The 22371-nt window shown below is 37.6% G+C and overlaps 1 protein-coding gene across 4 annotated transcripts; it reads left to right on the top strand.

Annotated features, from left to right (window-relative positions):
• The first annotated feature begins 107 nt into the window (after positions 1–107).
• Positions 108–21450, top strand: LOC105470398 (solute carrier family 35 member A5). Of its 4 annotated transcripts, XM_024789302.2 has the most exons (8): positions 109–273; positions 1432–1580; positions 6509–6607; positions 7944–8074; positions 10998–11065; positions 17546–17706; positions 18179–18326; positions 19681–21450. In XM_024789302.2, coding segments are annotated over exons 1-7 (729 nt in total). In that variant the 5' UTR covers positions 109–271; the 3' UTR covers positions 18298–18326; positions 19681–21450. The 4 variants fall into 4 exon arrangements, with proteins under 4 accessions (XP_011720659.2, XP_024645070.2, XP_024645072.2 ...); XM_011722357.3 differs by having other exon boundaries at positions 108–273; positions 17546–18326; XM_024789304.2 differs by lacking the exon at positions 18179–18326.
• The last annotated feature ends 921 nt before the right edge of the window (positions 21451–22371 follow it).

The following is a 22371-nucleotide window of genomic DNA, read 5'->3' as shown; positions in this document are numbered from 1 at the left end:
ACTCTCCCGGCACGTGACGTGAGAAAGGCCGGGTTGGGGCGGGATAAGCGGCTTCTCCCCTCCTTCCGGAAGCCTAACACTGAACGCGGCTGCGCAATGGGTGTTGGGTGCGCTTTTTTCCCAGTCCCGACGTAATTGTGTTTTTGTTCCGCAATTGGCAGCTTAGAGGCAGAGGCTCTTTCGCCTATATCTACTATAGCTTCTCCACGTATGGACCCGAAAGGCTACTGCTGCTACTACGGGGCCGGGCAGTTACTGTCTCAACTCTAGGATGTGCGTTCTTCCACTGAAAGCTCTTCTGAGGGAGGTAACCGCGCCCCGCGGGCAAGGAATTGCGCGTGCGTCTGAGGGGAGGGTGAGCCAGACAAGAGCCCTACTGCGCATGTGTGACTAGAGGGGTATTCCCTGACTGTGAAGGGAAACCTGGCTGCCTCCTGTTGGGGAGGCGTCTTATTGGTCTCCTGTACGCGTGCGCCCACTTGGGCTGTCAGTATTGGCATTTGTCCCCCCTCCCCGCAGGCTCTGTGCGCTATTCCTACGGTACGCTGGGAGGCTTTGGGCAAGTTACTTACCCAACCTGGGGTTTAGTGTCCTCAACCTATTAAAAGAGGGCCTTAGACTCATTGATTCCTACGATCTCCTCCATTTCAAACACTAGTTCAGTAAAACTTTACAGCAGTGTTTCAGATATTTCCATTTTGGTCGTTATTGTAATGAAGTCTGTCCTAATAAGCTTTTTCCTTAGAGGGAAAAGAGGAGGAAAATACAATTCTGAAAGTCTCGTCTTACAGCAAAACTATTTACTAATAAAAGTAAAAGCTAGGCCGGGCGCGGTGGCTCACGCCTGTAATCCAGCACTTTGGGAGGCAGAGGCGGGCGGATCACGAGGGCAGGAGTTCGAGACCAGCCTGGCCAACACAGTGAAACCCCGTCTCTACTAAAAAGACAAAAATGAGCCGGGCGTGGTGGCGGGCGCCTGTAGTCCCAGCTACTCTGGAGGCTGACGCAGGAGAATCGCCTTGAGTCCCTGTAGGTGGAGGTTGCAGTGAGCCACGACCGTGCCGTTGCAGTCTATCTAGCCTTGGCGACAGAGCGAGACTCTGTCTCAAAATACATAAATAAAATTTAAAAATAAAAGCTAAAATTGCTTTGAAGAATTCTTTTCTGCTGTTGCAAAGTGTCATTTGCTCCTCTGCTATCTTTGTCAGCACGTCTAATCTGGTTCTACCTTTTCTGTCTCTAGAGTACTCCTCTTATCAGATTTTCACTTTCCTTTTCTCATAGTTTCTTCTGTACGCCTCAGCTTTCTTGGTGTTGATATAGTCATAGCCAAACATTTTTTAAAAATTCCTTTTCTGTTCTCACCATCAATGGTATTTGCGTTTAGGGTCTGCCAACAAGGTTGTTCAAGAAAGTGTTTTTCTCTTTAAGGCAATTAAAAAACAGTGGAATGGAAAAACAGTGCTGTAGTCATCCTATAATATGCTCCTTGTCGACAATGTATACGTTCCTGCTAGGTGCCGTATTCATTGCTTTAAGCTCAAGTCGCATCTTACTGGTGAAGTATTCTGCCAATGAAGGTAAGTTAAGACTGGGTATATGTATGGAGCACTTCCATCTAATCACATCTCTCTCATCTTTGGTTTTCTTATATATAACATGGAGATAATAATGCCTTTTGCTTCATGTGAGTGATAAAGCATATTTGAAATTGATTATTTAACCTTGCATTCCTCAACAAGAAAAAATGTTTGATACTGGATGAAATGTGAGTCAAATACAAAAATCAAACCCTTTAGTGAAGAACCAGTCATAACATTTGACTATTGCTTCAATCAGCAGGTGTTTCTGGACCTATAGCAAAATGTGTAATTGCACCTTATTTTGAAGTAGAAGGATATATTTGTTTGGTCACTTGGCATTTGTGAGGTACTTACTATTGTAATTACTGTATCAATGGTAAAGTGTCAGCATTATATTGGGCAATGATACTGTGTCAACAGTATAAATTATAAGCTCTGATAAGTATGTATTTAAGAAATTTTTTTATGTAAGGATTTAAGCAAACACTTTAATTCCACAAAACTGTATTGAGTACTTCTTACTAGTTATTGAGGTGAGGATACATACAATCATGACATGACCTTTAATGGTCTACTTGGAGAGTCAGATGTGTACCTAAGTCTCTACTGCAGTTAACATTTATCTGCCAGGCACTAGTCTAAGTATTAGCAGCAGGTTCAAAGTGCGTAAGTTATAGACCTTGTCCTCAAGACTTAGTTTATTAGGAGAGACATAAATGTAAACACATCATGAAAATCCATTATAATAACTGCAATAATTGATATATCCTGAAGATGCAGAGATTATCTAGAGGATAAAGCTATATATTCTGTTTGGTAGGGGACGATGTGGAGTTCAAATGGATCAGAGAACAATTCTCTGATTAGGGGACAGTTGATCCACTAGAAGTCAAGGTGAACAAGAGTATTCAAAACAGAGGCAACAGCCTGTAAAAGGGAACAGAGGCATAAAAAGCAGGATATGTAGTTTGAAATTACCAAGCAAAAAGTTTAAGGACTAGCAGCCAGGTGCAGTGGCTCATGCCTGTCATCCCAGCACTTTGGGAGGCCTAGGCGGGCAGATCACTTGAGGTCAGGAATTTGAGACCAGGTTGGCCAACATGGTGAAACCCCATCTCTACTAGAAATACAAAAAATTAGCTGGGTGTGTTGGCATATGCCTATAATCCCAGCTACTCGGGAGACAAGCAGGAGAATGAACCCGGGAGGCAGAAGTTGCAGTGAGCCGAGATCATGCCACTGCACTCCAGCCTGGGCAACAGAGCAAAACTGTCTCAAAAAAAAAAAAAAAGAAAAAAAGAAATATAAGGACTCAGAAGAGAGAGAAGGAGTGGTTGGCTGGAGAGAGGTTGGTAAGTCTCAGATTATTAAGGACTTCATATTCCATGGTAAGGAGCTAGGACCTTAGTCTCTAGGCCAGTCTGAGGGATAAAGGATACTTGAAGGATTATAAATAGGAAGGTAAAATGAGGGCCTATTGTGGTAACTGGATGGCAGTGGAAACAGGAAGCTCAATATCCAGTTAAGGGGTTATTGCAAATTAAAGCCATAGGTGATGAAGACTAACATTGTTTTGGAAGTAGTAAGATAGATAAGGAGTATTCAGAACATAGAAAAGACAGGATTTGGAGAATGTGTTAAATATGAAAATTAAAAGAGATAACATTGTATAGCTCCAGGGTTTCTGGTTTGAATGCTGAGTGGATTGATGTTCTCAGCTGAGATGGAGACTATTAGGAGGAAGAGTAGGTTGGGCAGAGTTTGAAAAGATTGTAGTTGAAGAGGTCAGGAGCTATGTCCTTACTGCAGTTTTCTGCAGTATCTGGCATATCATGCACATGAAAGAAATGCCAATTATATTAATAAGAGGTAGGTTTTCATTTGGATTTTTATAGTGGGCAATAAGTTAAATGTTCTAGAATATAGATTTGGGGACATTAATGTTAAATTGATACTTAAAACTTAAGGAACAGAGAGAGGGAATGAGAAAATAAAGAAGGCCAAATTCCGAGGAATGCCAGCATTTAAGTGGCATGAGGACACTCAAAAGCATTAAGGAGAAATCGTTAGCAAGATGGGATAACTAAATGCACATGACTCATAGAAAGGCAAGAAAGAGTTTGAAGACTGATAAAGAATTGCGACATCATGATAAGCTAAAGATTAAAGGATACCCTTTAGAATTAAGAATGAGAAGATGTTTGATAATCTCAGAGAGGAGTTAGTTTCAGAAATCAGATTACTTGGAGGTGAGACCTGAATGGAAAGTGAGTAAAGGGCACATAAAGAATGTTGATACTGTTGGCCGGGCGCGGTGGCTCAAGCCTGTAATCCCAGCACTTTGGGAGGCCGAGATGGGCGGATCACGAGGTCAGGAGATCGAGACCATCCTGGCTAACACGGTGAAACCCCGTCTCTATTAAGAAATACAAAAAACTAGCTGGGCGAGGTGGCGGGCGCCTGTAGTCCCAGCTACTCGGGAGGCTGAGGCCGGAGAATGGCGTAAACCCGGGAGGCGGAGCTTGCAGTGAGCTGAGATCCGGCCACTGCACTCCAGCCTGGGTGACAGAGCGAGACTCTGTCTCAAAAAAAAAAAAAAAAAAGAATGTTGATACTGTTTCAGGGAGAGATGGAGAAAGTATGGTAGCTAGAGGGTGTAGTATTTCATATTTTGTTTTTCAGATGGGAGAGTTTTGAGCATGTTCGTAGGCCAAGGGCAGTAAACCAGTTAGTAGAGAGGAAGATAAAGATACACTAGGCTGGGTGTGGTGGCTCACGCCTGTAATCCCAGCACTTTGGGAGGCCAAGGCGTGTGGATCATGAGGTCAGGAGATCAAGACCATCCTAGCTAGCACAGTGAAACCCCGTCTCTACTAAAAATACAAAAAATTAGCCGGGCTGAGGCAGGAGAATGGCGTGAAGCTGGGAGGCGGAGCTTGAAGTCAGCTGAGATCAGGCCATCGCACTCCAGCCTGGGCAACAGAGCAAGACTCCATCTCAAAAAAAAAAAAAAAAAAGGATACACTGAAGCCAAAGGAAGTGGAGCCAAGTATCTGAGGAGAAGGGAAGATTTGTTTGTTTTGTTTCGAGATGGAGTCTTGCTCTGTCTGGAGTGCACTGGCGCGATCTCGGCTCACTGCAACCTCCACCTCCCGAGTTCAAGCATTCTCTTGCCTCAGCCTCCCAAGTAGCTGAGATTACAGGCATGTGCTGCCATGCTCAGCTATTTTTTTTTGTATTTTTAGTAGAGATGTGGTTTCACCATGTTGGCCAGGCTGGTCTCAAAACTCCTGACCTCAAGTGAGCCACCCACCTTGGCCTCCCAAAGTGCTGGGATTACAGGCATGAGCCACCATACCCGGCCTGAAGGGAAGGTTTTAAAGGGGAGATTAGATGAATAGCCAGGCCTTGGCCCTTTCCTCTGGGGCTGAAGGGAAACCAGTGAGGATGAATGCCATGTAGAAAGGTATGTTAGTGTGGGCAGGAGATATGTGGAGGGAAGTCACATACCATGTTGTCATATGGTCTGGGATCGGCCATGAAAGAACTGCAAGAAAACCACTGAAAAGCAAGAACAAGCTAAAGAACAGTGACAAGGGTTTGAAAGTTATAATCCAAAGTCCCTCCTTCTTATGTGCACATGTTGGCTTATGTGTATCATGATGGATCATGAGAAGTATCATTGGAGGATAACAGTGTGAGTTAAGTCTAGCATTTAACTGAGAAAAAGGAGATGTTTTGACTGTGCTTTGAATGATGGGGTAAGTTGAACAGGCAGATATTTAAATTCAGGTGAACATTTATTAAGTGCCTACTAAGTGCCAGGTATATGAGGGTGACAAACATGGTCCATTTCTTGTAAGGATCTTCCATTCCATTTCATTCCGCACACTTCCAATGTGACAAGTAGTGCCATAGAGGTTTAGAGGTAGTGCTATAAGAACAGAGATGAATGAAGTATTGATTCTGATTAGTTTGAGAAGGTCAAGGGAAACCACAGAAGAGAGGAAGAAAGTGTTCTGGATAGACAGTGTCCACTTGGTTTTTTTCCCCCTACACTTGGCCAATTTTGGTTTAATGTGACTGAGAGAAGCAAGCAAATATTTTCAAAAGTGGGGAAAATGCATTCCTGAAAATAGTACCCAATAAAGTTTATGTTTATCCTTGGCAAAATTGTAAAGCAAGTTGTTTGTAAGCATTTAGAAGAGATGGGTAAAAGTTGAGATGAAGTCATACCAACCAAACCTCACTTCCTAATTCTATTGATTTGCAATTTAGGACTTAGCTTTCCAACTCATTAGTGGGTTTGGATGTGTCCAAGTATTTCCTCTCGGCCCTAAAGGTAGCAGAGCCCTAGGCCAGTTGCCTCTTGCCTCAGATAGTTTCCTTCTTCCATTTATCCCAGAGTGCCAGACAAATATTAATGTTTTCTGTGTGTACGATGATATAAAACAGATTGGAAGACTCTTAGGGGAATGTCATAGACAGAATGTACCTCAATTGTAGCAAGGCAAACAAATCACAAGAAAAATTATGAGCTGAGTAATAATTCAGCAGGTCAGTTTATAACTGATGAGTCGGTGTTGACTGATGGTCAATTTAGTAGGCAGTCTCTAATGCCATGCCGCGGAGCATTCTTTGCCCTTAGTCCTAGCCTCCTCAACATATTTATTAGCAACTTGGATGAAGACATGAGAGGCATGTTTAACAAATTCAAGGATAATAAAAAGCCAAATGGGATAGGGATAGCCAATACATTAGGTGAATTGATTAAAAAATCCAAAGGAGCAAAGCTAACTGGAAGAAACTTAATATAGCCAGTAGTAAATCCAGCTTTTAAGTTTTTAAACAATTATAAGTTATACTGTATATAAACATATATAGAATAAAATGTATAGTTAAAAAACATTTCTGTTACATTTCAGAAAACAAGTATGATTATCTTCCAACTACTGTGAATGTGTGCTCAGAACTGGTGAAGCTAGTTTTCTGTGTGCTTGTGTCAGTCTGTGTTATAAAGAAAGGTAAGTCTTGAAATGGTGCTATATACTTGTTAAAAATCACAAGACCAAAAAATGTTAGAACTGAAAGGAACATTTTATATCATTTAGCTTAGTCTATTAAATTTTATATGAGGAAGCTAAGATACAAACATAAGTTTGTTTTAGAGGTAGAGAAACAAGCTCAAAGAGAAAGTGTTATGCAGAGCTGCATAGGAAGGGGAGGAGCTGGGACACCAACTTACGTTTCCTAATGCCCTTCCTATTACTCTATCTTGTTGCTTGTTCTGTGATAGTTGTTGCAGTAAGTTAGTTTTTATTCAAATTAAAGATTTTCTAAATCATGTGCTGTCTAACTTGAGATGTATCATATTTCAAAATAGTTCCCATTTCCTACAGGGAAGGTAGAATAGTGCAGTGGCATCAGAGACTGTTCTGGGGCAGATTATTTTCTCTGAGCTCCAGTTTTCTGAGCTATCACATAGGGATACTAATTCATTTCTCAAATGTTAAGTATATAGTCTTCATGGAATGTATATGCTCTTTAATGTATATTAATTCTTCACCTTAGTTCCCCAATTATTGCACCTCAGCTCCCTCTGCCTCTTTTATCTACCTTCACACGAGGTAAACATAAACTTTAGAGCATTAAAGTGTTTGCCCAGCAAGATCTCTTTTCATACCCCAGGGTTTCAAACTTTGCAGTTTCTAGTTAGTGACTACTTTTCTTAATCTCATAAAACTCATGATTTGCAGGGCCTTAAACTACCTTTGTTTTCTTTTTGTTTTACATTCTCTGCTACAGTGCCTAAGTTTTTAGAAACCTAGAGATGGAATAATAACTGACTAGGATTACTAAAAGTTAACTTTCTCTAGTTCCATATGTATCAATTTCGATTTAGTATCCCCCTTTCCTGATTTGCCCTGGGGGGCAAAAATTCCAGTATGAAGGCTTGGTTTTTTTTTTTGTTTTTTTTTGTTTTTGTTTTTGTTTTTTTTAACTTATTCTCACTTGTTGATCTCCCTCTTGGCCTTATGCTCTTACAGCAGTAAGTGAAACCACATATATATCCTGAGTTGCCTTAAGTAATACTTCTGTTATCTCAAATTAATGGGAATTAGGATAACCAGTAGTCCTAAGGTTGTTGCTGGTTGTCAGTGATGAAGCTGGTGGGTTGAAGAGAGACAGTAATGAAATTCCCTATTGTCTTTGATTACTTTTAGCTAATATTCTCTTATGGAGGCACGTTTATGAAGCTCCCTTTAAATAATTGTATCAGTAATCAAGTGCAGTGGAATTTCTCTAAAAACGTGGGCATTCTCATCAAGGTCATTTATTTACACTGTATTTCTTTCTAAGATCATCAAAGTACAAATTTGAAATATGCTTCCTGGAAGGAATTCTCCAATTTCATGAAGTGGTCCATTCCTGCCTTTCTTTATTTCCTGGATAACTTGATTGTCTTCTATGTCCTGTCCTATCTTCAACCAGTAAGTAAATATAACAAAGAAACTATCATTGAAAAGATATGGAGAAATAAATCCCAGAATTAATTTTTTTTTTTAAATCATTTTTGTTGGGATTGTTAGTTCCTCATTGCCCTCACTGGCCTTCCTGAGATTTCCCCAGAATTATCTGAGTACTGAATTATCAATACACATTCCAGATTCTCTTAAATGGTCAAGATTACTGTATTAAACTGGGCTGACTACCATGGGGGAGTTTCTCCCTAGGCCAAGGAATCCGAAGCCACCTCTTTTTATGTAACCCTAATTAGTATACCTATTTTCTGAGACGTCCTGTGGCCACTAACCTCTAATATTAATCTCAGCATCCAGGACCTCATCAAAGAGAACTTCCCTGATTAACTCAGAAAGTTACACACTCAATGTACCTTTCTTACACCTGTTTTAGTGTAGTTTGTATGAATTTTATTTGTATGGTTTTCTTTTCTGTTAGTCCTATCATTTAACCAACAAGTTCTTCGAGGGTAGGGATCATGTCTTCCCAACTAGAAATGCCATCTATAATTGATAATGCTGGAAATACTTCTCATCTTTCTTGGCATCCTTTATGTCAGTTTAGAAAGCCATTAGTAATCCAAACTGGAGTTTGGTTTTCTGCTTTCACCTATTACTCAGTTTGGGTCACAATAGGTCACATGGATATTTCCCCATAATATTTTATAAAATGAAGATTGCTATTGCCTTTATTGCCAAAATGTGTTTTAAATTTCTTTAAAAAGTAAATTTAGGCATTTGATTATAAATAGGATTTCTATTGCTACCAGTCTTCTCTGTGAAATTCCTTAAATATAAGCAAATCAGTTTTAGAGTGGGGTGAAAAGGAGGGCTCAATACAGAACTGTATTAGCCTGTTCTCACACTGCTAATAAATACATACACCCAAGACTGGGTAATTTATAAAGGAAAGAGGTTTAATAGACTCACGGTTTAATAGACTCCAGAAGGCTGGGGAGACCTCACAATCATAGCAGAACACAAAAGAGGAGCAAAGTCATGTCTTACATGGCAGCAGGCAGGAGAGCTTGTGCTGGGGAACTCCCATTTATAAAACCATCAGAACTCATGAGACTTATTCACTACCACGAGAACAGTATGGGCGAAACTGCTGCCATGATTCAATTATCTCCACCTGGCCCGGCCCTTGACCTGTGGGGATTACAATTCAAGGTGAGATTTGGGTGGGACACAGCCAAACCCTATCAAGAATTTTAGTAGAAAACAGGTGTTTGACTTTCCACAATTTAGAAGCTGCGTAACTAGGCAGGCCCAACTGCTTAAAGTTTCAATTGCCTCCTCTATAAAACAAATAATAATAATAATAATAATATATTAGTTCAAAGGCAGCAAACTGGGCCAGTTGATGACCTGAAGTTTTCTTCGACTCTGTAATGCATGCTGCTAGTAAGTGTCCAGTCCATCTAAATCTGTTCTCTCCTAAATTCTTAGAGAATTGCCGTCCCCAACAACATAATTATGCAAATTCAATAAATAAATTTTATTGTATTTTATCACAGATTTGCTCTAAACTTGTGTCTCTTTTCTGTGTCCCCCAGTACCAAAGCAAAATGGCAACTTCCTTATTTTTCTTCCAGCTTATTGCTTTGCTCTTCCTTCCTGATTTTGTACAACCATATATCTTACAGAATAAAACACTTGTATACTCTGTGTATTGCTGTGCCTGAGCCTATTGAAGGAATTAAATAGAGATGCCTGGAATGTTTGGGGCAAAGAGCTCTGATGTTTTATTTATTTTATCCTCTTGCATGGAAAGAGTTTTCAGAATTTTCAGAATTCATCAAGCCAGTCAGGCTGCATGGTTAGGCACTTTTGCGTTGCCCTTACTGTGATTGATCAAGGCCACTATTTCCACACTTCGCAGCCACTTTCCTCTTCTCCTCTTACTCATCTCCTAACTATGGGTTCACAGGCATTTTTCTACAGAGAAGTACACTGAGAAAACCTTAAAATGGTGGTTCCCATAAGAATTCAGTAGAAAAACAACAATGTTATATTCTTGGAGTTGTTGTCATTTTTAATTGAGTTTACTCTTATGTTTAATTTAGCTGCATATTAGCCATGTTTATTTTAATTAGTGGGTATATATGACTATTAATATCTTTTGGGGTTTAATCACCTTAAAGTGATAGCAAGCAGGAAGGCAGGGTGAAGTACATCCTAAGATTTGCGTTAAAAAATTATTACTGTTGTCACATCTGATTATGGGCAGCAATGATGGAATTTCATGCTTTCCGAGCATAATGTATACATGTTCAGATTAATACTCTCATGTGTGAAATAGGACTGAATTCGTAAAAACAAATGGTTTTAAAATCTGGCTGATACATTTCTAAGTGTTTAGAACAACTTGAATCAGTGCCCAGGACTGTCAAGTATGAGTTTGGTATTGAGTTACTGCAGTTCAACCAGGAAAATCGATACATAACAATTCTTAGAATGGTAAAGATGCTTAAAAAAATCTATACTTCAATTTTCTTACTATATTAATGGTCCAAACAGTACCTGCCTTCTATGTGACCATAGAAACAGTGTTAAAAATCCATAAGGCACTTTGAGAACTTTGAAAAGTAGGCTTCATAAGCATAGTAACTGTCATTTCTAGACCTAAACCTTTGGAATTTACAAGTAATTTCAGATCTGTATATAAAGATTATTTTCACAGGCAATGCCTGGACAATAATTTGATCACATCTACATAAATTTGACAAGCGACAAAACTGGAATTTAATCCTCAGGTGAAATTGCTACCTTAATAACCCCTCTGTTTTTTGACCAAAAAGCTTTTGTTGTCAGGTGAACTGCCAAGCTAGGACATTTCTGAGGTCGGTACTTTGTTTGGATTGTAACTCTATCTTCTGTTTCTTTCTAGGCCATGGCTGTTATCTTCTCAAATTTTAGCATTATAACAACAGCTCTTCTATTCAGGATAGTGCTGAAGTAAGTAACTTGCTGTGAAAACATATATCATACTTTAAAATAACACAGCCCAATTTCAAATGATACACCCAGAACACTGAGCCCTCAGAATCCTGAAGCCAGGATTTTGTTCCTAATTGGCTTTGTGTATTGGGCATGTTTAAGCCATGTAGAAAGCAACTCCAGTGCTAGTCCATCTAAATCCTCTGTGATCAGATGAATGAAAATGTCTTGAGCATCTTAAAAATAAGATAATTAACTGTGTTATAATTAGCATTTTCATATTTAGTGCCAGATTTTCAACAAGGAATTAATGAGCTTTTTGTGCAAAATCTTTCTGCACTACTAGGGAAGCAAATGATTCCTAAGATTGTTAATATATTTGTAATTTGGAGTTTGGAGATGATAGATAATGGCCAGTTTTTTATTAAACTATTTGAGATGAGGACGTGATTTATGCACTAATTAGCACAGGGTTTGTGTGAAAAATCTAGTCAAAATTACCATTAAGAAGGATAGGTTTTTAAACTTTTAAAAATGTTATCACCAATTTTTACTATCTCCAAGAAGACCGTTGAATAGTACATTTTTAAGTAAATTGAGCTCTCTTCAAAGCAAAAGGCAGAGTGTCCTAAGGCAGGAAGATGATACAGGATCTGCATACTTCAGTTTAATTTCTTACTTAATGATAATGATTAAATAAAATTAATTTCTTATTAAATTTGTTGCGTTTTTTGTAATTTTACATTATCTTTTTGATTTATTGATTCTCAGTGTGCTGATAGTATGTTCTTTCATAATTTGAGTATATGAAAGGGTGACTGGCTTGGTACAAAGATTTAATTTGTTGAGTCCGTGATATATTTATTATATAAATTATATAAGATTCCTGATAAATTTTCTTTTACCCTGAGGAAACATTTAATTTGATAGCTAATGTGAGAGATAAGGAAAAAATGAACATTACATTTAGCCCAGTTTAAATGTTAGCGTTCATCGAAGTTTGTTCTACATATCTGTTTTTCAGTTTATTTGTGAATTGTGAAAATAATTCTTTAGCAAGTTAAAAATGATATTCCAAAAACATTTTGAAGTCTTTGAAATCAATTTGAATCTCACTTTGTAGTATAAAAAGTTGACTTTTGAGAAAATGTATACAAGCAATAATATTTGTATATTGATTCCTGTGATAGATGAGAGATGCACTTCTGTGAAGATAAATAGAATGGTTCCAAGACCATTTCCATATTCCAAGATGATAAAAGGATCACTATTTAATAAGGGAGTACAGGTCTCAAAAACATGTGTTTTCAAAGTGTTTGTCATTTACTTTTAATGAGTACAGATGGTATTATACTGAAGTTGTATAATATAAAAATATTATATCAAAATTACATCAGTTTAAAACTGAATTTACTAAAGACTAAAAGTATGTATTGCCTGACTTGAAATTGGCCAGTAGCTCTAGTTCTATCCTATAGTAAGTATTCCTTGTTAACTTTTTAAGCATTTAACTATTTGTTTTAAGAAAGTTCATTCTAAGTTTAAATCTAAAGTAAATTTTAAATATTTGCTTTTAATACTAATTATAATATTGATTACATTTTGCTAATTTTAATAATAACTAACTCTGGTATGAGTTAAAGTTCAAAAACGTTTCTACATACTTTCTTATTTTCAGAGGAATAATGTTGATTCTTAGACATATATTTGCTTTGTTGTTGACATCTCTCTGTTTTGAATCCTTGGAAAGCAGCATGCTAATAATCTAATGTTGTCTTTTATGAGAATGTCTTTTAAGTGTTTTATTACTTTTTTTAATTTTTTGAGACAGAGTCTCACTCTGTCACCCGGGCTGGAGTGCAATGCCACCATCTTGGCTCATTGCAACCTCCTCTTCCCGTGTTCAAGCAATTCTTGTGCCTCAGCCTCCCAAGCAGCTGCGACTACAGGCGCACACCACCACGGCCAGCTAATTTTTGTATTTTTAGTAGAGACAGAGTTTCACCATTTTGGCCAGGCTGGTCTCAAACTCCTAACCTCAGGTGATCCACCCACCTTGGCCTCCCAAAGTGCTGGGATTACAGGTGCGAGCCACTGCGCCTGGCCTTACTACATTTTTTAACTCTTTTTTCTAATTGTGGTATAAAAAGAAAAAAAAATTTTTGCCATCTTAATTTTTTTTGGGGGGTGGGCACAGAATCTTGCTCTGTTGCCAGGCTGGAGCACAGTGGCGCGATATCAGCTCACTGCAACCTCCACCTCCCGAGTTCAAGTGATTCCCCTGCCTCAGTCTCCCATGTTGCTGGTATTACAGGCACATGCTACCACGCACAGCTAATTTTTTGTATTATAGTAGAGACGGGGTTTCACCATGTTGGCCAAGATGGTCTCAATCTTCTGACCTTGTGATCCACCTGCCTCAGGCTCCGGAAGTGTTGGGATTACAGGCATGAGCCACCACATCTGGCCCATCTTAACAATTTTTAAGCGTACAGTTTAGTAGTGTTAAGTATATTCGTGATGTTGTGAAGTAGATGTTGAACTTTTTCACCTTACGAATTTGAAACTCTAAGTCCATTAAACAACTCTCCTTTCCCTGCTTCACCCTAACCCCTAATAACTACCATTTCACTCTCTGTTTCTATGAATTTGACTACTTTAGATTCCTCATATGAATAGAATCATACAGTATTTTTCTTTTTGTGACTGGCTTATTTCACTTAGCTTAGCATATTGTCTTCATGGTTCATCCATGTAGCATGTGACAGGATTTCCTTCTGTTTTTTAAAGCTGAAAAATATCTCATTGATGTATATGCTTTTATTACATTTTGAAGTCAACTTAACTTTGTTCTATTTTGATCTTTTTGGAGTTGGTGGTTTGCATTGGTTTTCCCTATTTAATTTACTCTTTGTGAATCATTTGATGGTCTTTTTGCCCTTTGTGATTAAGTTTTGACCTAGGAGTAGCAGCTTAATAGTTCTATCACATATTCTTTGTTTGCCACTTTTCATTTATAATATTAAATCTATTGTCATACTTGATTGTAGCAGACCTATCAAATACCTTTCCCATACAGGTAAAGAATACAAGGCTACAAAATAAAATAAAATAATTTAAAAAAAATTTTTTAAAGAAAAAAACAAAAAAATAATTTAAAAAATTCTTAAAAAGAATATAAAGCTACAAAAGCAGGCAAAAGTAAGTCTGGTAACTACTGCAAGGATTACTTGGAGGAATTTGAAAGTGGGAAAAAGAAAAATATTATCTAAATGTCCTATTGTCTTTTCTAAAAAGAATAAAATACCTAAAGGCATTCTCATAAAAGACAATATTAGATTATTAGCATGTTATTTTCCAAGGATTCAAACTTAATGTGAATGTATGGATTTGTTCTTTGAAGTATGAGCCACTGGTTCATGGTAGAAACTGGTAGCAGGCATTATGCCTTGTAGCCTGCTTCCCTGGTTTGCTTGTAACCTAAGCAAAGTTGTATAATCTTGTTTGCTTTAGCTTTGGGAAATGATACCAACCTAAACATTGAGATTGGAGGCAAAAGATAACCAAGACCAGCACTTACTTTTACCTAAAAAATGTATATAAGTTTCTCTGATTTCCTCAAAGAGAGGGTATGGAAAAAAATTATTTAAAAATACATTTTCAAACATGGTGGATGTGTAGGAAGTAAAGGGAAAGTTTAGTTGCTGTACAAAGAACAGAGAAAAGTGCCACTCAGTGGTAGTACAAGCATTTCTCCAGAATCATTCATTCACTTGATAAATTTTCTCTTTGATTTCTCATTATAAATCTGCCCCTTGTCACTCTCTCTGTGCTACTAAGAAATGTGTTTTGTACAGTTTCTGGAGAAAACAATTTTGTGAGTCTTTCCATTTAATTGTCTTCATACCCTGCATTAGTTTACCAAATATAGAAGTGCTTTTATCTGACACAATTTGAACCTATTGCTTAGTTGCTAGGAAAACTTATAGTTGTGAATCATATACGTAAGTATATATAGAAAATAAACAATTTATTTTAACTTAGAGTATGTCAATATACATGTATTCATCATTCTTCTAATGCTGAGCTAAAGCGCCTCCTTTGAGTATGTTACTGATTGAAGTTCCTTAGCTCACCTGTATGTTATTAGAAAACAGCTTTTTAGCTTCTGAATGATTTACTTTCCCTTAATCTTCCCAAAGTGTTCAACTTAGTTTTCATAAACACAGCTTCTTGTCTTTTACTCATAGTTTCTCATTTGTGTAATCTTTATGTAGGGACAACAGTGAGGTCACCTGGCAAAAACATGTTTAGGAACAGAGATTCTGTGAGCAAACAATTCACTTGGGAGCAGAGGCCCTCAAAAAGAGTAGCCTCCTAGCCACAGGCATTCAGCTCTGAGCATTCATTACTATGTTTTACAGAGGCAGTGGAGAGATGAGTGGAGTGAGCTTCCACTGTTTTGTATCAGTTAAACTGAAGAACGAATTCAGTCATGCAGACTCAGTTGTCATTTCAGATTGTCAGCTGACTTTACAGGGTAATTTGTTAAGCTTTATTTTCTTTCCTAAAAATCTACCATTTTTAATTTTTAGCTTAATCCTTAATAAATTTTACATTCCTTAGAGCATTACCTTGAATGAGTAATTGTTTACAGAAGGTGTTGTTTAGCTTAAGGATTTCTTTTTTCTTAATATCAATATTAGTGACAAGTGTGTAGCTGCTAGAAAACTTTTAAAGGAACTGTAGATTACATCATTGCCTCACTTGTATGTGATTTGCAATAATTAATTTTAGAATTTTTTTGTAAAATGGACACCCATTTTTTTATCTCTGTGGTCATTCTATTTGTTTTCTGCTACTGAATGTGTACCAGCTGCACCTTCAGAAATTTAAGTGATTAGTTCACAGTTTCTCACCTGATGACATAAGACTGCGCTAACCCCATCAGTAAGCTCTAGATCTGGCTATTTGAAAATTACTTACGTATGAGAAAGCATATAATAGTGTGCACAGGTGTGCTGCTATCTAGGCTAGTCTGTGCAGTTAGCAGTTTCAGAGCATGAAGCTTTATATGCATACAACTTCCTATATGTGCATCCTGGAAACTTATAATTATACTTAGGAGATATGATGATGCAGAAGGAAGACATATAAAACCATGGATCCCATTCCTTCCTTAGTCTTTAAGTACATGACCTTAGGGAAATCTGTTAGGTTAACTGTTTCCTCCCTTAGAGCAGGAATGCCTAAGTGCATGGTAGGTGCTCAATAAATGCTCCAATGTTATACAAATTCTCATAACTTCTGGTTCCCACCTATTGCTTTACACTTCTGCATTTTTTATGTTCCTCTTTTTTTCTTGGTGTTCCCCTTCTTTGCCTAACTAACTGATCTTCAAACATCAAGATTTTGTTTCCCCAAGAGGCCTCCTGACAATGCCAATGAGAATGAGATATTCCTCTTTTCTTTGTCAACATTGTACATTCTTGTTGCCTTTGCATAGACTCTTCCCTCTGCCTGGATATATCACCAACTCCTTTTTCACATGATAAACTTCAATTTGTTTTTCATCTTTTAGCTCAAGTGTCATTTCCTCTTTGAAGCAATACCTGACTATTTACAGATTCTAGTGTTCCTCAGTATACTCCAGTTGTCCCATTAATCACTTTTCCCACATAATGAGATCATTTAGTTTCATTGTTTTCTCACTATTAAAGCATAAATTCCTTGAACATGGAGATAAATCATCTTTATCTCCCCAGCTTGCCTGGCACGTAGTAACTGCTTATTAAACATCTGTTGAATAGAATGAATCAGCAAAATGGAATAACAATAGTACATATCCTTTATATATCACAAGTTTGTTGCTAAGGAAAATAAATAAAAGATTGTTAGGACTATGTAAACTGAAATACTGCCCAAAATAACATTTTTCTTTGCCTTGTCAACCATCAGTTTGCTGTTTAATGCTCTATGATTAGGCCATGAATCTAGAGCTAACCTCCTTCTTTAAATCTTTTTTGGGTTATGGACACCTTTAAAGATTTGACAAAACTTTGCAGGATCTCCTGCATAGGGAGAAATTCATCTACGCACAAGATTTCTGAAGCTCATCTACATTCTTTCTGGTTCTGGGAAACCAGGTTGAGAATCTCTGCTGTAACTTTATAGTGTGATAAAAGTTATTGTGCCAGAGGTCCAAGATCAGCTCTAGAGGTAGAAAGAAGGCCATGTTAAACTTGTAGGTTAAAAAGACCTACACAGAGGGGAAATGACTTGAGCAACCTTAAGGGATAGGTGTTATAAAAATGAATTAAAACATTAAATTGGAGAGACAGGCACCAACAGGTTTTCTCTGAACTTGAATAGTAGGAAATGCTAACAAAAACTGGGACCAGTTTATTCAACCAAATACTCAAGTGTCTGAGTTTTCAGTAGAAACTGTTGATATGGGGGGAAAACAGTAGTAAAATCTTGTTTTTCATCTTTGAACAGGAGGCGTCTAAACTGGATCCAGTGGGCTTCCCTCCTGATTTTATTTTTGTCTATTGTGGCCTTGACTGCCAGGACTAAAACTTTACAACACAACTTGGCAGGACGTGGATTTCATCACGATGCCTTCTTCAGCCCATCCAATTCCTGCCTTCTTTTCAGAAGTGAGTGTCCCAGAAAAGACAATTGTACAACAAAGGAATGGACTTTTCCTGAAGCTAAATGGAACACCACAGCCAGGGTTTTCAGTCACATCCGTCTTGGCATGGGCCATGTTCTTATTATAGTCCAGTGTTTTATTTCTTCAATGGCTAGTATTTATAATGAAAAGATATTGAAGGAAGGGGACCAGCTCTCTGAAAGCATCTTCATACAGAACAGCAAACTCTATTTCTTTGGCATTCTGTTTAATGGGCTGACTCTGGGCCTTCAGAGGAGTAACCGTGATCAGATTAAGAACTGTGGATTTTTTTATGGCCACAATGCATTTTCAGTAGCCCTTATTTTTGTAACTGCATTCCAGGGCCTTTCAGTGGCTTTCATTCTGAAGTTCCTGGATAACATGTTCCATGTCTTGATGGCCCAGGTTACCACTGTCATTATCACAACAGTGTCTGTCCTGATCTTTGACTTCAGGCCCTCCCTGGAATTTCTCTTGGAAGCCCCATCTGTCCTTCTCTCTATATTTATTTATAATGCCAGCAAGCCTCAAGGTCCAGAATACGCACCTAGGCAAGAAAGGATCCGAGATCTAAGTGGCAATCTTTGGGAGCGTTCCAGTGGGGTAAGTTTGTGAGGGTGCTCCTTTTTGCTTGTTCTTCTCAAATTTAAAGCATAGTTAATTCAAGGAAAAAAATAAAATCAGTACTGATTTATCAAAAATGTATTGGATCTCTGACTTTTAAAACTGAATCAACAAACATTCATTGGACTCCTGATGTTTGCAAGAGCTCATGATCAATGCTGTCAGGTGTAGAGAAAAAGTATAAGTCAATCTCAAGGACCTTATGTGTTATTTCATAGAGTACTATAGAATTATACACCTGGAAGGCACCTCACAGGTTGTCTTGTCTTGTCTCCATAGTTTTACAAGTGAAGAAACAGGCAAAATGGTTTACAGATAATAAATGAAAGAACTGGTATACCTATGTCTGACTCCAAGTCCCTTGCTCTTTCTTTTCCACCATAGTTAGGAAAATAAGCTCATTTGTGAGAGAAGTTGGTCTTTCATATTAGTAAGTCTTGTTGAATAGAAAACCTGGCTCCTCAATCCTCCCTGTAGTTATTCATAAGCCAGTATGCCAGAAGGGCAGGGTTTGTTTATTTCACTAGCAAGGTAGTTTTCAAAAGGATCCTTGCAAGGCAAGTAGGAGGAAAATATTTTCTAGAAAAATGCTTATGCAATTATTCCGAATATCTCCCAGTTGCTTGCAATTGTTTTGGAAGCCTCTGTCAGTCATTTTATTGGCAAATTGATGATCTCTTTGAAGATTCAATTAAGGAGTTAAATATATGTTTAAATAAGTGAAGTAGACATCTAGCTTTAGATTTACAATTTTCTTGAACACACAAAATATGAAATATTTTATACAATGAACATTTCACTCTTTGGGAAAAATAATCTATTGCTTAATAACATTCATGGCAGAGCTTCCCTGGGTGTAATGCCTCTGTCGTGATTCAACAGATTCTAAAGATGAAAAAATTAGGATCTTGAGTTTCAGATACCCTGCTCTTAGCCAGGGTATATATCCAGAAGTCCTGTATTCTTTTCCAACAACTGATAATGCCATTTGCTCTAATTTTTAAGTAAAAGAAAATATATATATAGATAACAAGGCCTATGAAGGCCTATTTCTCTAACCTTTAATCATTTTTCTGCAAGACCAGCAGGTGGTGCTCCTCACTTTCCTCATGTTAGCTTTGAAATTTTGAGTACTGAGTGCCCTTCACTTTTTTATCCTCTCATACTTATATAGTTAACTTTCCAAGGACGTTTTTATTTAATTTGACCAGGTTATATCTGTAGCCTAATAAGGTACGACCAATGACTTGTTAGTAAGGTTTCCCCTTAGTAATCTTTAAAAATGCTACCTTTCCAGTTTTGTTCTAATTACTGATTTCATGTTTCCTTTTAGGATGGAGAAGAACTAGAAAGACTTACCAAACCCAAGAGTGATGAGTCAGATGAAGATACTTTCTAACTGGTACCCACATAGTTGGCAGCTCTTTTGAACCTTATTTTCACATTTTCAGTATTTGTAATATTTATCTTTTCACTTTGATAAACCAGAAATGTTTCTAAATCCTAATATTCTTTGCATATATCTAGCTACTCCCTAAATGGTTCCATCCAAGGCTTAGAGTACCCAAAGGCTATGAAATTCTAAAGAACTGATACAGGAGTAACAATATGAAGAATTCAGTAACATCTCAGTACTTGATAAATCAGCAAGTTATATTTGCAGATTATTTTCCTTGGCCTTCAAGTTTCCAAAAAACTTGTAATAATCATGTTAGCTATAGCTCATATATACACATAGCGATCAATTTGCCAGATATTCACAATTATTTAGTTCTAGTTTACATGCCAACGTCTTCCCTTTTTTAACGTTTTGATTATCTAGGTTGTCTCTTGAATTTTGAGGCCCTAGAGATAGTCATTTTGCGAGTAAAGAGCAATGGGACCCTTTCTAAAAATGTTGGTTGAAGGACCTAAATACCTGGCCATACCATAGATTTGGGATGATGTAGTATGTGCTAAATATTTTGCTGAAGAAGCGGTTTCTCAGACACAAAATCTCAGAATTTTAATTTTTAGAAATTCATGGGAAATTTTTTGATTTTCGTAATAATCTTTTGATGTTTTAAACATTGGTTCCCTAGTCACCATAGTTACCACTTGTATTTTAAGTCATTTAAACAAGCCATGGTGGGGCATTTTTCGCCTCAGTTTGAGGAGAAAAATCTTGACGTCATTACTCTTGAATTATTACATTTTGGAGAATAAGAGGGCATTTTATTTTATTGGTTACTAATTCAAGCTGTGACTATTGCATATCTTTCCAAGAGTTGAGACGCTGGCTTCAGAATCATACCAGCTTGTCAGTAAAGCTGATGCCTAGGAGCTTTTAAAGGGATCCTTTCAAAAGGATCACTTAGCAAACACATGTTGACTTTTACTGATGTATGAATATTATTACTCTAAAAATAGAAAGACCAGTAATATATAAGTCACTTTACAGTGCTACTTCACACTTAAAAGTGCATGGTATTTTTCATGGTATTTTGCATGCAGCCAGTTAACTCTCGTAGATAGAGAAGTCAGGTGATAGATTATTTTAAAAATGAGCAAACAGGCCGGGCACGGTGGCTCACGCCTGTAATCCCAGCACTTTGGGAGGCCGAGGCGGGCGGATCACAAGGTCAGGAGATCGAGACCACGGTGAAACCCCATCTCTACTAAAAATACAAAAAATTAGCCGGGCGCGGTGGCGGGCGCCTGTAGTCCCAGCTACTCGGGAGGCTGAGGCAGGAGAATGGCGTAAACCCAGGAGGCGGAGCTTGCAGTGAGCCGAGATCGCGCCACTGCACTCCAGCCTGGGTGACAGAGCGAGACTCCGTCTCAAAAAAAAAAAAAAAAAAAAAAAAAAAATGAGCAAACAAAAGTGGGTAATGATAGAAGAGTGGGCTTTAACTGGCAGGCCTGTATGTTTACAGACTACCATACTGTAAATATGAGCTTTATGGTGTCATTCTCAGAAACTTATACATTTCTTCTCTCCTTTCTCCTAAGTTTCATGCAGATGAATATGAGGTAATACTGTTATAAATTCATTTGTGATATCCACAATAATATGACTGGCAAGAATTGGTGGAAATCTGTATTAAATTAGTTGTTAAACCTATGTCTTGTGTTGCCACTCTGTCATATAGGGTGTGATGTGGAGTACTTTTAATCTTAAAAAATAGAGTGAGACAAAAACCCACACAACTTTTAAAACTTTCTCTTTAAGTAGATCTTAACTTCTAAGAATAACAAAGGCATTTTAATCAGTTATGTGAAATAGGAAGATTATATCTATTACGGCAATTTATTTTAAAGGTAAGGGAAATGAGGTACAGCAGGACCTTTTTAGGAAATGTGGCATACAAAACATTTTTATCTTACAAAACAAAAATTACAAAATTATTTTTACAAAAGTATCACATGCAGAATACATAAATAGCAGATTTCAGTAGTGCATGGAGATTGATTTTCTTATTTACAATTATTTTTGTTCCTCACCTTCCTCTTTGGAAAGCATTTTTTGCACAAAGTTAAGTTTACTTAGGTTAACTTGCCACTTATTGAGAGAGGGAGAGAAAGAGTGAGAGCACAAGATCATGTGCTGGAACTAAAAATGTTAAGTTCTATTCGACCCAGCAATCCCTGTATTGGGTATCTACCCAAAGGAAAATAAATCGTTTTATCAAAAAGACATCCCACTGGTATGTTTATCACAGCAGTATTCACAGTAACAAAATCGTGAACTCAACCTGAATGTCCATCAGTGGTGCCTGGAATAAGAAAATGTGGTACATATACACCATGGAATACTTTGCAGCCATAAAAAATAGTGAAACCATGTGCTTTACAAAACATGGATGCAGCTGGAAGCCATTATCCTAACTGAAATAATTCAGAAAAGAAAATCAAATACCACATATTCTCACTTGTAAGTAGGAGCTAAACAGTGGGTACATATGGACACAGGACTCCAAAGTGAGAAGGGTGGTGCATTAGTCCATTCTCACGCTGCTATAAAGAAATACCCGAGACTGGGTAA

The sequence above is a fragment of the Macaca nemestrina genome, chromosome 2, assembly GCF_043159975.1.
Source record: "Macaca nemestrina isolate mMacNem1 chromosome 2, mMacNem.hap1, whole genome shotgun sequence".
In the NCBI taxonomy this organism is placed as follows: Eukaryota; Metazoa; Chordata; class Mammalia; order Primates; family Cercopithecidae; genus Macaca; species Macaca nemestrina.
Note: the sequence above shows the minus strand (reverse complement) of the source record. Positions and strands in the feature narration are given on the sequence as shown.

Bases quoted from the DNA above. Each gene is read 5' to 3' on its own strand.
- LOC105470398 (XM_011722357.3), top strand. The intron at 1,581-6,508 runs GTAAGTTAAGAC...GTTACATTTCAG, and splicing joins GAAGTATTCTGCCAATGAAG to AAAACAAGTATGATTATCTT. The intron at 6,608-7,943 runs GTAAGTCTTGAA...TTTCTTTCTAAG, and splicing joins AGTCTGTGTTATAAAGAAAG to ATCATCAAAGTACAAATTTG.